Consider the following 12,854-nt stretch of genomic DNA (forward strand, 5'->3'; position numbering starts at 1 on the left):
TGTGTTTTTCCCGCCACTGTGATTGTCTGAATGAACCCACCTGTGTTATCACTTACACCTCTCAAGTGTATTTTTAATGTGTCTCTGGACCAGTTTGTCTTCGTCCCCTGTGTCAGGCCAGCGAGTTCCTAGTCTTCATGCTCCTGCTTTCTTTGATCTCTGCTGTTTTGTTGTCTTCCCATATTGACTAGTTTTTGTGCACATAGTATTTCAGATTAAGATTAAAGTTTATTGTCATTGTACTGAGTACAAATACCAGAGCATCTGATGAGAAGGGGAAAAATAAGTAGTAAACGTGCAGTACAATGTGCTTTATAAATAATAATTTGTGTGTGTGTGTGTGGCCTTGATTTGCTATCCATAACACACACTGTGTTGGTCCTTGTCAAGACTTGGTCCCCGCTGCTTGTCAAAGTGTTTCGCATATTTTTTTAAAGCCTCCTGATAAAAGTTATTCAGGGAGCATTCTCTCTCTATATTTGACACACACTGTTTGTGATACATGTGGCTAAAAAAGGAAAGGCTATTATACACTCAGTTATTTGTAGCACATTGTATAAGAAACATATTGTATACAAATGTACGAAGAAAGATAGAATAGAAAAATATGATTGATATTATTTTGAAGGTGAGCACAACAAAAATATAATTGTAAACAACAGCAAAAAAGAGAACTTCAATAATAATAACTGACAATATGATATCTGCAGATGTTTACCCCAAAACAGAAATCAAAGTCTGAAAATAGTGATTGCTTTAATAAATGTGACATAAAAAAACCAGCATAAGAGGATTCTTTTCTTTTCCATATCTGTACATCCTGGGAATATCACACCGAGGGGTGAATTCTCGAATGGATTGCACGACTTTTAAGGTCGCTAAATCTGTGCAAACAAGACGAAAAAAAGAAGAAGCTTAAATTCTCCAAGCACCAGCAAATAGTGACATGCACTTCTCACTGAGCTACCAGGCAAATAGCATCTCGGTGCTCTTGTGCTATTTGCATGTTTTTAATTCAGTTATGTGCTGGCATTTAGTGCAAAATCTAAGTAAATATTCCTAATTGAAAAAAACACTCAAAGATCAGGCAACGATGTTCCTCCAATCCAAACAATACAACAGTGAATTGTCCCCGCCTTTTGACAAAGGGTTTTTTGATCCTGTTTCTCTTCGGTAGAATACCCCCATTTGTTAATGTCTTACAAAACACACATAGTTGTTGCAAATGTCAACAATAAGATGACTAACATTTGATAGTTTTTACTTGCACATACATATTTTAAACTCCTCGAAACGCTTCAATACTGTGAAAAATGAAGGCAATCCTCATGGATTGTGTGAATTCTTTTGTTTTTCTTATTCCAGTTGGGCTGATTAGGATTTATATGAATGTTTCTAAGGAGTCATTGTGTTAGCTCAACTACACCTGAGCTCTGTGTTTTATCACTTAATTGTTTGTATGGAGGAACTAAAAACAACCCTTCTCCATAAGAATATAATAATGCCTTGTTTTCATAGTTTATGGACTTGTATCCTCCGTGGATATCAGTAATACAGCAAGAGGGATGCAATTTATTCACTTTTAGGTTCGGGGGTGAGTTTGGATAAATTTAGCAGCTTTGTTGTTTCTAGTTATTATAAATCATTCTGAATTTACTTAAGCTCTGGTATACACCTGACTGACTTATTCTCCGATGCAATGGGCTCATGGGTATGGTATTACCATACAGAACTGAGTTGAAATAATTAAAATGATTGCCATACCATCAGGTTGTAGTTATTCATCCTCACAGGAGACTCCTGAGGGAATTTACAGTGGAGTTCCGCTTCAGTTCAGTGTTATGAAAAAAGACCGACTTGGATTAAGTATATATTTCTCGAAATTTTTGTGGTAATAAATGTCAGTTTATCATTCTAATCATATGCAGGATGCTGCTATTTCTTTGTGAATGTATTCCTGTGATCGTAAACACTTTGGATCTTCCAGCCATGAGCTGGAGTCAGAAGATATACCAGTGAACCCTTCCCCCTCTCTGCATACGCTGCCTCTCTCAGGTATCATGTACATCTTCCTAATACGCTTCATCTGTGTGATTTAATCACCATGCTGGCGGTGTACCTCCCATTTGTCTTGTGGCTAATGCAAAACAACTGAGGCTTGTTAGCCTGGGGGACATGTAGCTTTGTGCCAGAGGGGCTTCCGTCCCTGCTGCAGACTCCGCAGCCATCACCACATTATATACACGAGGTGAAAAACCAGCAACGCTTTAAATACAATGTGATTTTATTCGCTAACAAGCCAAACAGAGTGGCGTGTGTTTGCTTATTAAATTATTCGGTGTTATCGTCACGGCGGCCCGCGGGGAACGTCATCGCCAGAAGGACGAGTGACACGCCTCAAAGCTTCAGAGACTGTCCCGTGCAGGACATTTTCATAATGAACCACCATTAGACTTGTATTTTACAGCAGACGTCAATAATTACCCAAACGGAAGGTATTTTGTAACTTCTTTGTGCGTTTGAATAGCGATGCGTGCAAACATCATCTGGGAGTGTTGTCGCACTTAATCAACAGAGGCTGGAGATAATAACAAGCTCTCCATCCATCATCGCGAAGATGCAATTTAAAGGGATCGGTGGATAGAGTATGACTTAGACGAATGCCTTCTGCATCAACCTGGACTCATTAAGGAAGGCGCAGCAGCTCAGTCCAGGGGGACGAAGGGGTTCAAGTTCAAGTACAGGGTGGGGACCGGTAGCTGTGGAGGTGATTAGTTCACCCTCACAGTGCTGCTCCCCAGGCAGCTGTATAGTAGCGGTCCTTTAATGCTGTGCTTCTCAAACTTCTTCTGCCACGCCCCACTTTGGAGGAAGAAAACTTTTCATGCCCCATAAAAAAAGGTCTATGCCGACTTTATATTAAAATACATTTTGGTGACTCCTCCTTCTGTGCTTTTTCAAAAAATAGAATAAATAAAATTGAAATCACTTTCAAGTAAATTAAATGTGCAATCACTTTGTTAGAACAATGCAAATGAAGTTATATACGTGCGAAAAAAGCACACTGGCAAAGAAGTAGCTTATTGTGGATGCAATTAACCTGTATTCTACTGGATATCTTTTCAAAATAATAACAATAAGTGCAACCTGTGAAAAACTAAACCAAAACAGTTCAAATAGTTGGCAATAAAGAGTTTTACATAGCATACATTTTCAAAACAATAACATGCAACCTGCCAAGAATCAGAGAGTCTTGGCCGCCGCGCATGCGCAAGCATAACCTGTTAACGGCGTAACGTAAACATGTACACAAAGGTAAAGGCACATCAGCATGTATTTATTAATAACTGTGTTTATGTCTGTGTACTTTGAACTTGTGTTATATGTGAAGTTCCCAATAAAGATCTTTCTGCATTTGCTCCTGCGCCCCACCTGTAGTACCACTGCACCCCATTAGAGGGGCGCTCCTCACAGTTTGAGAATCACTGCCTTAATGCTAGGATGGGTTACATGTCCAACATGCAAGAATGGGTTAAATGCAGAGGCTACATTCCACCTCATTGTGCTTTGTTGTGTACGATGGTGTGATAATAAAAAGTTGATTTACATTTACAACAAAGAATGACAGCAAAGGACTACATGTTCCTGGAAGAGGCAACCATATGCTGTTCAGTGGGGATGATGCATATTTATTAAAGTTGTTTATGTATATTGCTTCCTAATACATCAATCATGTTACTTTTCATGTCTATGAAAATAGCTTTGTGTGACATTGAATTCAGAGAAGTACACAGTATTTAAGGACCACATTAATCACAAATACATACAGAATGTTTATTCAGGCTACGCTATGAACTAGATAGTCCACTATGACCAATGCAACAAATCAATTATAAAAGATCTGAGAGATGAGAATCTCTGAATTGATGTGAATTGATTTTCAAATGTGTTCGAAGGTCCACATCAGCTATTGGTTGGCAGAGGAAAGAGAGGAAACACGACCAAAACCAGACAGAAAATACAATCTACATAACTATCTTAGAGTGTGTGAGGGGAAGAAAAACGGCGATTGGTGGCGTACAAAAGGTACTTTTAATGACTGTGAACTGAACCTTTAATTCCAATTTCTTCACCTGAATATCTTTACTTTTCACAACCATTACCGTGCAGTGCAGACATGGCGTGCAGATTTAACGTGCGAGTCTCCTGCTCACAAGTGGTTAGCTCTAAAGTGTGTTTGGGCCCAGAGGCATTTTACTTTATGGCCAGCCACCTGAGATGAATGAAAGGAGAGATATCGAGTTGTAACTAGCCTGCCAAAAACATTGAGCCTTTTTCTTTTTCTTCCACAATTTGTGAACTTGTGATATTGTGAGTCGTAAAGGAAGATTGTTTTTGCGATGTTTGGTGAGGAGTTATTCAGTTACAGTGTTTTCTTTTACAGACACATGAGTCATTTTCTTGAAGATATGAAACATTTGGAGCACATATTTGCTGTATTTGTAAAACTTGATGACAAAACTATATCACCCCATGCATTTCTACCAACCTAGCCCATAACGCCTCATGGATTGCGGAGGTCTGGATCGTGGTCCATGCCTACTACGAACTACTTGTTTATGTAACTCTGTAATGCTGTTCATTCTGTACACATGACATCTATTGCTTCCGTCCATACGGGGAGAGGGATCCTCCTCTGTTGCTCTCCTGAAGGTTTCTTCCCTTCTTTCCCCATGAAAGGGTTTTTTCTATTTTATTGGGAGATTTTCCTGATCCGATGTGATGTCCTGGGACAGGGATGTCGTATGTGTACAGATTGTAAAGCCCTCTGAGGCCAATTTGTAATTTGAGATATTGGGCTATACAAAATAAACAGAATTTAATTGAATAATGCTCAAACGATTGCGACTAACACTGTCTGTCCGACCTAAGGCAGTAAACGATGGCTGCAGAGGGACCTCAGCATAGGTAAGATGATTAACAGCCACATATGGCTGCTTCTTACACCAACTGTTGTTTTCATTCATTTGTGCGGCGATATGATAAAGAGAACCGTCACCACAGCAGTTTGCTAATGAATTGTGAGTATGTTTCAGTGTGAAGACGAGACACACACAAACATATTAATCTTGTGTGTGTGTGTGTGTGTCAGTGTGAACAGCACCTGCGAATGCATGTGCGCCTATTGCACAGATGGATGAAAAGGAGGTGTGAAATGAAGCTAAATCTCAAAGCTGTCCGAGTGCCATCGACGGATTGCAAGAGATAAAAAAGAAAGGAAACCTTTTGAGAATTCAAACTTGGAGCAAAGAGATTTCATGCAGGGAAGTTGTCAAACATGGCAAACAGCGGCCTTGATATGCAGGAGGTATTTTATATGACCTGAGGGGATTACCAAGCAGAGCCACGACTATCACTGCTACATGGTTCCAGGCTATTTCACAGGTACAGGTACTGCAGTATTTGATCATGGTGACACGGTGGTTCAGTGGTTAGGACTGTTGCCTCACGGCTATCAGGACCCGGGTTTGAAAACGACCCGGTAGTTTTCCGTACGCAGTTTAGAGTTCAGAAGCATGCAGGTTGTGTGAAGTGGAAATTGCTGTCAATCAGTCACTGATAGATTGGTGAGAAATCAGCAACTCATGACTCTGAATAGGATAACTGGGCACAGCAAAAAGCAGATGTCATTTTCTTGTGTTAAACTAGTCACATTTTAAAACTAGAGATCATCTTGTGATGATGTGACACTAGTCATGATGCCAAATCTGGGCATACAGTGTATGTGTGTGTGTGTGTTTTTTTCACAAGCTGCATGGAGTATATATATCTATTGCTCACATTTGATATGTTGCAAAGAGAAGTTATTTTGAATCAAATTACCACAATCGCCTTCACAGTAAAGTATTAGTCAAGTTTATCAGTAGTATTCCAGCAATGGACACCTAATTGGTCCTGGATCTCAAATTTTGAAATGACCTTGGAATATTCTAATATTTCACAGGATAATGGAAAACTGTAATTTACTGACGGCATGTCAGGAGATTAACAGTGAATTTGTCTCCAGACTGAATATCTGTATAAATTGTTATGGTAATCCATCTCCTATCATTTCACTCTGAAGAGAGTGGAACTCTGTGGCCGGGGTCAATCTTCTAAAAACTATAATATCTTCTTTGGCACCAAAACAGCTTTGCCAAGTTTGAGAAGGAGACAAATCTTATTAGAATAATAACCTATTGTGGCCTTAAAGATATGTCAGAACGCAGACGTGAAGTAGCATAATGGCATAAACCTGACCAAGCTTTAACTGTAGAAGTGTCAGAGACACTGATGTGCTATAAAGAGACGGTCCACATGGGCCGGATGGATTAAATAGAGGATTGTAATCTATTAGACCGTTGTTTTTGTCCCAATGCAAGTGAAATTGACATTTTGTCACATCAGTAGTTATTTACGAATGTTGTTTTTCACGAGTCGTGAATCACATGAGTTAATAAATCACATTAGTTATTAACTCTTTAAAAACAAAGTCATTATTTAATAAACTTAACTTAATACCATACCCAAAGTAAAAAGGTTGTATCTCTGCAACCACAAGGAATATTTAAAGAAAATGTAAGCTAGTGGTCTGATGCTGCCCAGAGGAAACACAGGTCGAGGACAGCATCATCAGTGTATTGCTGCTAATGCTTCAACTCTGTCAGAATTTTTTTTTGGCATTGGGTGCCCTTTTTTTTGGTTTGAGCACCTGCCCCACAAAATGTCTGTGCACGTGCCTGTTAATACCAATACATATGTTCCTGGTTAACAGCAAATGAAGATGGCACACACACCACAAATTAAATGTTTCAGGTTTGCCTAAAAAATAAGGACCTTTCAGGATGATCATCTAATTGGAATGATGCAAGAGCCTGACTAGGCCTCTTCCAGTGATAGAACATAATGTGAACAGTCTCTCTGCAAACTTTTACTTTGAAAAAGTGAAGTCGAACCAAATTAGAGAGTTTTATAGTAAAGCAAGTTTAGACCAAACGGGCATTTGGGCACAATTGGGCACCAAATGAATTTTCTCATGTAGTAAACTATCTATTTTACTTGTATATTACAATTACTGTTCAACAGTTCTACAAAAGGTCACATGAGTCGTGTGAGTGGCTAGTCATGTGACTTGTTAGTCAGTCAAGTTAAGGTAAACCACGTTCTATTCCCAAACTAACTAAGTGGTTTCTTTGGCCACACTTAACTTATAATATTTGAGTCATTTGTATTCTAGGTTTGGGCTTGTACATTTGTGAATAGAAAGCGAGTCAATACTGACGTGCAATACAGGAAATGATACCATAGGGAAGGATCTTGTGATAAATCTATATATACTGTATATATATATAAAAAAATATATATATATCTTAAATATATATATGAATATATATATATACATCTTAAATATACATATGAATATATATATATATTTATTTATATATAAATATATGTATATATAATTATTCTTTTTTAAATTCCCCTAACAGTATTGAAGTAAAATACTGAATTATGAGTTTTCTTTTAACAAAAGAATAAGTTGGAATGTATGAATTCGACGCCGACATTCCTAATAGCTCACATCACCTGCAATGCAAAATTGCAAAAAATTAGGGCAGTGTTCTAAAGTGGAGGGCTCAATAGCCCATTGCCCAACTTTGCCTTAGTTATGAGCTCACCTTCACACCTGTAAAGATTATTGCAAAAATGCAATCCTATCGCCCTGAAAAAGACCTGTTCACAGGCAGTACGGTAAAACTCGAAACACCTCTGTGGCTCTGTGTGACCACATTCTGCCATGATCACTCACACATGGCTTAAAAGAGTAACACTATTAATATTTACATCGCAAACTTATCAGAATGAATATTGCTGCATCAACTATCTGAAAGTTTAGAATAAACATTACCATACCCATATTGTCCATCTGTAATTTTCTGGGTGATGCAGAGCAGTGAAGCACTCGAAAGGACTCTAGTTGGTTTTACTATATCCAGCTGTAACTAACCTTGAAGAAGGTCATTGTGGAGCCATCCTCTATTACCCCGTATTCTATCTTCGTCTGCTTGGCAAGGTCGTCAGCAGAGTCGATGGGCGACTCCATCCTCTCCACGGTGAGGAAGGCTGCTAAGTTTGCCGTGTAGGAGGAGATGATGATGAGCGTGAAAAACCACCAGATTCCTCCTACAATTCTGGTGGAGAGGGCTTTCGGCATGAGCTCAGATCCTGAACGAGAGGAGCAGAGGAGGTGGTGAGGCCTGGTACGGCATTATGCTGGGGAGAGGGCTGCACCCAGGCCAAGACAGACACGACCGAAACCAGACCAGATCGGGCCAGGCGAGGCAGGACTGAGCCAGACCAGACCGGGCCGGGCTACGCCTCTGCATCTGCTGCCTGGATCACACAGTCACATACACACAGAGTGGGCAGAGTGGGCAGCTTCATGGTTGATCCTGGTGATTGATATTTAGTCTTACGCTCACTTCCTGTCTGCTCTTTTGATACTGTACTGCCTATTCTGCAATTTAATCAGTTAGCCTACTTTTATTTCAAAATGTGACCCTGTCCCTTTGCCAGAAAGTGACATAGGAAAAAGTATTTGCCAGTTATGTGACATACAGTAGGTACTTCTGGAAACTAAATAGTGGTCGCAGTGTTTTGGAGACACACTATTTGTATAATTAGTTACATCTGTCTTGCAACTGTCTAAAAAACATCTTTTGTAAAGCAATGTATTGCCACTTCACTGGTGGCCATTTATCATTTTTGATTGATTGCTAAGCTTTAGGAAGGCAGTTCTAATGCAATATGAGCTGGCCTGAGGTCAGCCACTGAGAGATTCGAGATATGAACGCCTCAGAGTGGAGTGCAAATGAGGAATACAAAGAAAAACTTTTTTTGTGGGCACCGTGATGGATGATGAAGGTTAACCCCCTGCCCTGAAGTATTTTAGTTTAACTTTTGAAATGAAAACAGACTCCGAGCTCGGTGCACGGTTGTTAATACGAGAAGAGTGCCGGAGCGGAGCTGTGTAACCACGCGGTGCACTGAGCAACACTGTGGGGAATGCGCAGAGGCAAATAGCTGAGCTCACCAGGACTTCAGTTGAGGCCGGCGTACTTTCCTTGTTAATTTATAGGCATTTAGCATATGTGATGGTCTGTTAGTAACTGCAACAGCCATAAGGCTTTGTGCTTATTAGGCCTTAGCAAACAAAAACTCCCCTATCTGCACTACCTGTACTGTGACGGTATACGATGCTATAAAAGGTTTTGGTTTGTTGTCCGGGGTGAAAGAAGGTGGGCCTGGGTTATATCAGGCCGATTCGCCTCAAGCGGCTTAAGCAATTGAAGGCTGGGATTTTGCACATTCACTCAAAGGGAAAGCTGATAAGGAGTCGAGGAGATAGGAGGTTAAGAACTGTGCTCCACTCCCTTTGTGAGAGACTCACTTTTCATACTTCAGTCTCGCTGTCCCCTGAGTTAGATGTCTAATAAAGGGAGCATGCCGAGAAAGACACGACAACCAACTGCAGCTCCAGCCCGCCGTTATTGATACTGCTATAAAGAGGGAGGGGCAGGCTGAGGCGGGGGGGGGGCTGGTTTCTCCCTCTTCAGGTTTCTTGAGAGGATCTCATTGGTAAACTTACATGAAGTGATAACAATAATTGTATTCACTATATTGACTTTCGAAGATCATGAAAATAATAATAACTGATTGGTTGATTAATCAATTGTGTATTTTCAGAAGGAACTGAATGTGTTTACTGGCATGTCAATATGCTTGAAGATACGACACCTATTCCTCTGTAGCACTTTAAATATGGGGCGTAAATTCATATCATGATGCAGTTTTAGTGTCGAACACTCGCAGTGTGTTGACATAACCAGCAGACCTCTCTGCATTATCAAGTGTGACGTCTTGATGGACACAGCATTGTGTTGCCTGTGTTTAGTAAACTGGGTCAGTTCATTTGTCACTTAACTGTGAAGCGACCAGGTAATGATTGTGTCACGGTGTCATAGGACACGCCACACACATGCATGTAAGCTATTGTACGCGCTGGAGCTTGCCTTATCCTATCTTTACATGTTGGTTTCCGAAAACCAACATGGCTCACATCAACTAACATCTCACATCAATGTTTGTTCAAATTACTAAATGCATTTAAACGAATGACTGTATGAAGTAGAAAATAGAAATCGAAGGCATAAGATGTGTCTTATTAATCTCTTCCAAGATTAGATATATTATATATCTTCCTTACTTCATACAGTCATTAATTTAAATGCATTTTGCATTTTGAACAAAACATCTACATGAAGCTTTATTTGGCTGATGGAATATGAGTTTTGTTTTGAAAACGCCATGTTGGTTTTCAAAAAGAAAACTATATGTGTGTGTGTGGCATTCACTACATGTGTATATATATGTGTATATATGTATATATACATATATATATATAAGTATATATATATATACATACACATATATATGTATATATATATGTATATATACATATATATATATGTATATATATTCACATATATATATATATACACATATATATGTATATATATGTGTATATATATGTATATATATATATATATATATAAACGTGTGAACCACACATATCTAGAGTATTTATTGATCATCATTGGTATTTACTATTATATTTGTATGCCTTTTGAGTTCTTAACTATGATTATTATCTAAAAGATGAAATAAATTAATTGAAGGTTATATGCTAATCTCACAGGGGAGCCTCAAAAGGCTACAGCTGGCCCTGATCTGAACAACACAACAATGACTTTAGTGTCCGTTATCGTTTAAAACACACGTTAACTCTCCAAAAAACATGGTCTGTTTCACCTCTCATTAGCCACCAGCCATCCACACTGTCAGCCTTGGCTCAACCACAGTATCTTTAGTCACCCAGCGCGGAGCACCAGCCACCCACTTTGCCCATTCATAAAACCACAATCAAGAACACAATTCAAGGAAGCAGGCATGATCACAAACACATATTCATCAGTAGAGGTTAGCAGTGGATTCTGCTTGTTCTGTGTTGGACCCATGGCCGGCTATCAGATGCAGGTTTGTTTCAGAGTGTAACGTGTTACCAGTCACCCAGCTTCCTTTTCCTGTTTCACCTCAGAACATCAGAACCCAAAAAGACGGTCGACCCGCTCAGAGCGGCGATTCGACCCGAACAGATCCTGGTTGGCGCTGACTATCATGTACCCAAGGTAACGTCATGACCAAAGAAGCACATCCCACAGTTTTCTGGGGGGCAGGGCAAGCCACCGGGCAGGGGAGCCTCTCTATAGTGCAGACCAGCACGGTGCCGTGCAGACACCGCGTTCCTTCAGTCTAATCCCGCTGCCTTCTGGCCCTCAGCCACATCTTCTCAACTGGTGAAGCCTACACATCTGTTCTGCTGGCTCGTCAACAAACTATACGCCTCGTGTCTTCAAGGCATTACATGTACATACATATATAAATCTTAGTGTTATAAACATTTTATATTATTATAAATATATATTTATATTCATATTCTCTGTGTTAATAAAATCCTCACCAGCCATCATATTTTGATCTCAAATAATTCAAATAATATTGGCATCCGAAGAAATACAAAAAAATACAAATCTGTGAGAAATGTTAGTAGCTAATTTGGGGATATTAGTAAGCATGCAGTATAAGTAAGCATGCAACTAGCCAACAAGAGATGTATGTTATCAGCTGCTAAATCCTGGGAAAGACTAAGAAGTCTGCAGACTTAAAGGCTCACTTCATCAACAACAACAAAATGAAGTACTTCCGACTAGCGTCATGCAGATACATCTGCTTTTATTTGTCCAAGTTTTGGGATCTGTCTCTGAGATTTCACCCCCATCTGATTCTGCAGAGAATCAGATAAATATGTTGAAACATGTAAGAAACTGAAAATCTTAACATAAATTTTTTAATATTTCTTTCTTTTTTCTGTCAAATAACCGTTTCCATTGTGAAACAAATGTACTTTTATCAAACATTAAAGTTCAAGATTTACTTTTTTGTCTTGACTTTTGGTTTCTGAATAAATATTAATTTCACAATAATTATTCAGTTCATTATAAGATTTACTGTTTCAATTATTTGGTTTCATACATTCTTCCAATACTGTGAGCACTACAATTAAAATTCCTCCCACCTGTTTTAATAGGATGAAGACAGAAATGTCAGAGCCAAATTTTCAAAAACAAATCTGCAAGGCTTGACCCCAATAGAGGTATGGTAGACATTATTTTTGTTATTTCTTGTACTGCAGATAAACTGACCCTTTAAAGCAGCTTTGACTATAGCAGCTGGTTCTGTGTGCTCCATTGCACCATTCATGCTCTCCAGGCCCTACAACCATCACTACCTGCTGTAAATATGTTGCATTGTCAATTGCTTTGGAGGAAATGCTCATTTAAAAAAATGCAATATATCTCCCAATGTAACATGCATTGCAAAGGGCATACACTACGTATTATTGTTAATGGGATAACATTCCACAGTTTTTCCCAGTCTAAAGATGACAACTAGTTGAGAAGACATGGCATTGGTTTGGCAGAACTCTCATTCAATCTCACCCATTTGATCCAGCTCAGGTATTCTGGGTGGGTTCACTTACCTGCTCAGGTCGCCTTGGACAGGTAGAAAAGGGAGGGGAGGAGTCAGGGAGACTGGCGGAAAGGGAGCATGCAGGCACACCACCCTCATTCATTGACCACATCACTCAAATCCCATCCAGTCTAGTCCTGATGGACTCTACCAGTGGAGCATCT

At 39.4% G+C, this 12,854-nt stretch overlaps 1 protein-coding gene across 2 annotated transcripts in view; it reads right to left on the reverse strand.

Annotated features, from left to right (window-relative positions):
* The window catches only part of grik2 (glutamate receptor, ionotropic, kainate 2), a 260,814-nt gene that overhangs the window by 53,430 nt on the left and 194,530 nt on the right, over positions 1-12,854 (reverse strand). For both annotated transcript variants that reach the window (XM_056434478.1, XM_056434479.1), the window contains exon 13: positions 8,048-8,265. In XM_056434478.1, coding sequence (XP_056290453.1) covers positions 8,048-8,265 — 218 coding nt within the window. The remainder of the gene's footprint in view (positions 1-8,047; positions 8,266-12,854) is intronic.

Source organism: Pseudoliparis swirei, chromosome 16 (genome assembly GCF_029220125.1).
Source record: "Pseudoliparis swirei isolate HS2019 ecotype Mariana Trench chromosome 16, NWPU_hadal_v1, whole genome shotgun sequence".
Taxonomy (NCBI): domain Eukaryota; kingdom Metazoa; phylum Chordata; class Actinopteri; order Perciformes; family Liparidae; genus Pseudoliparis; species Pseudoliparis swirei.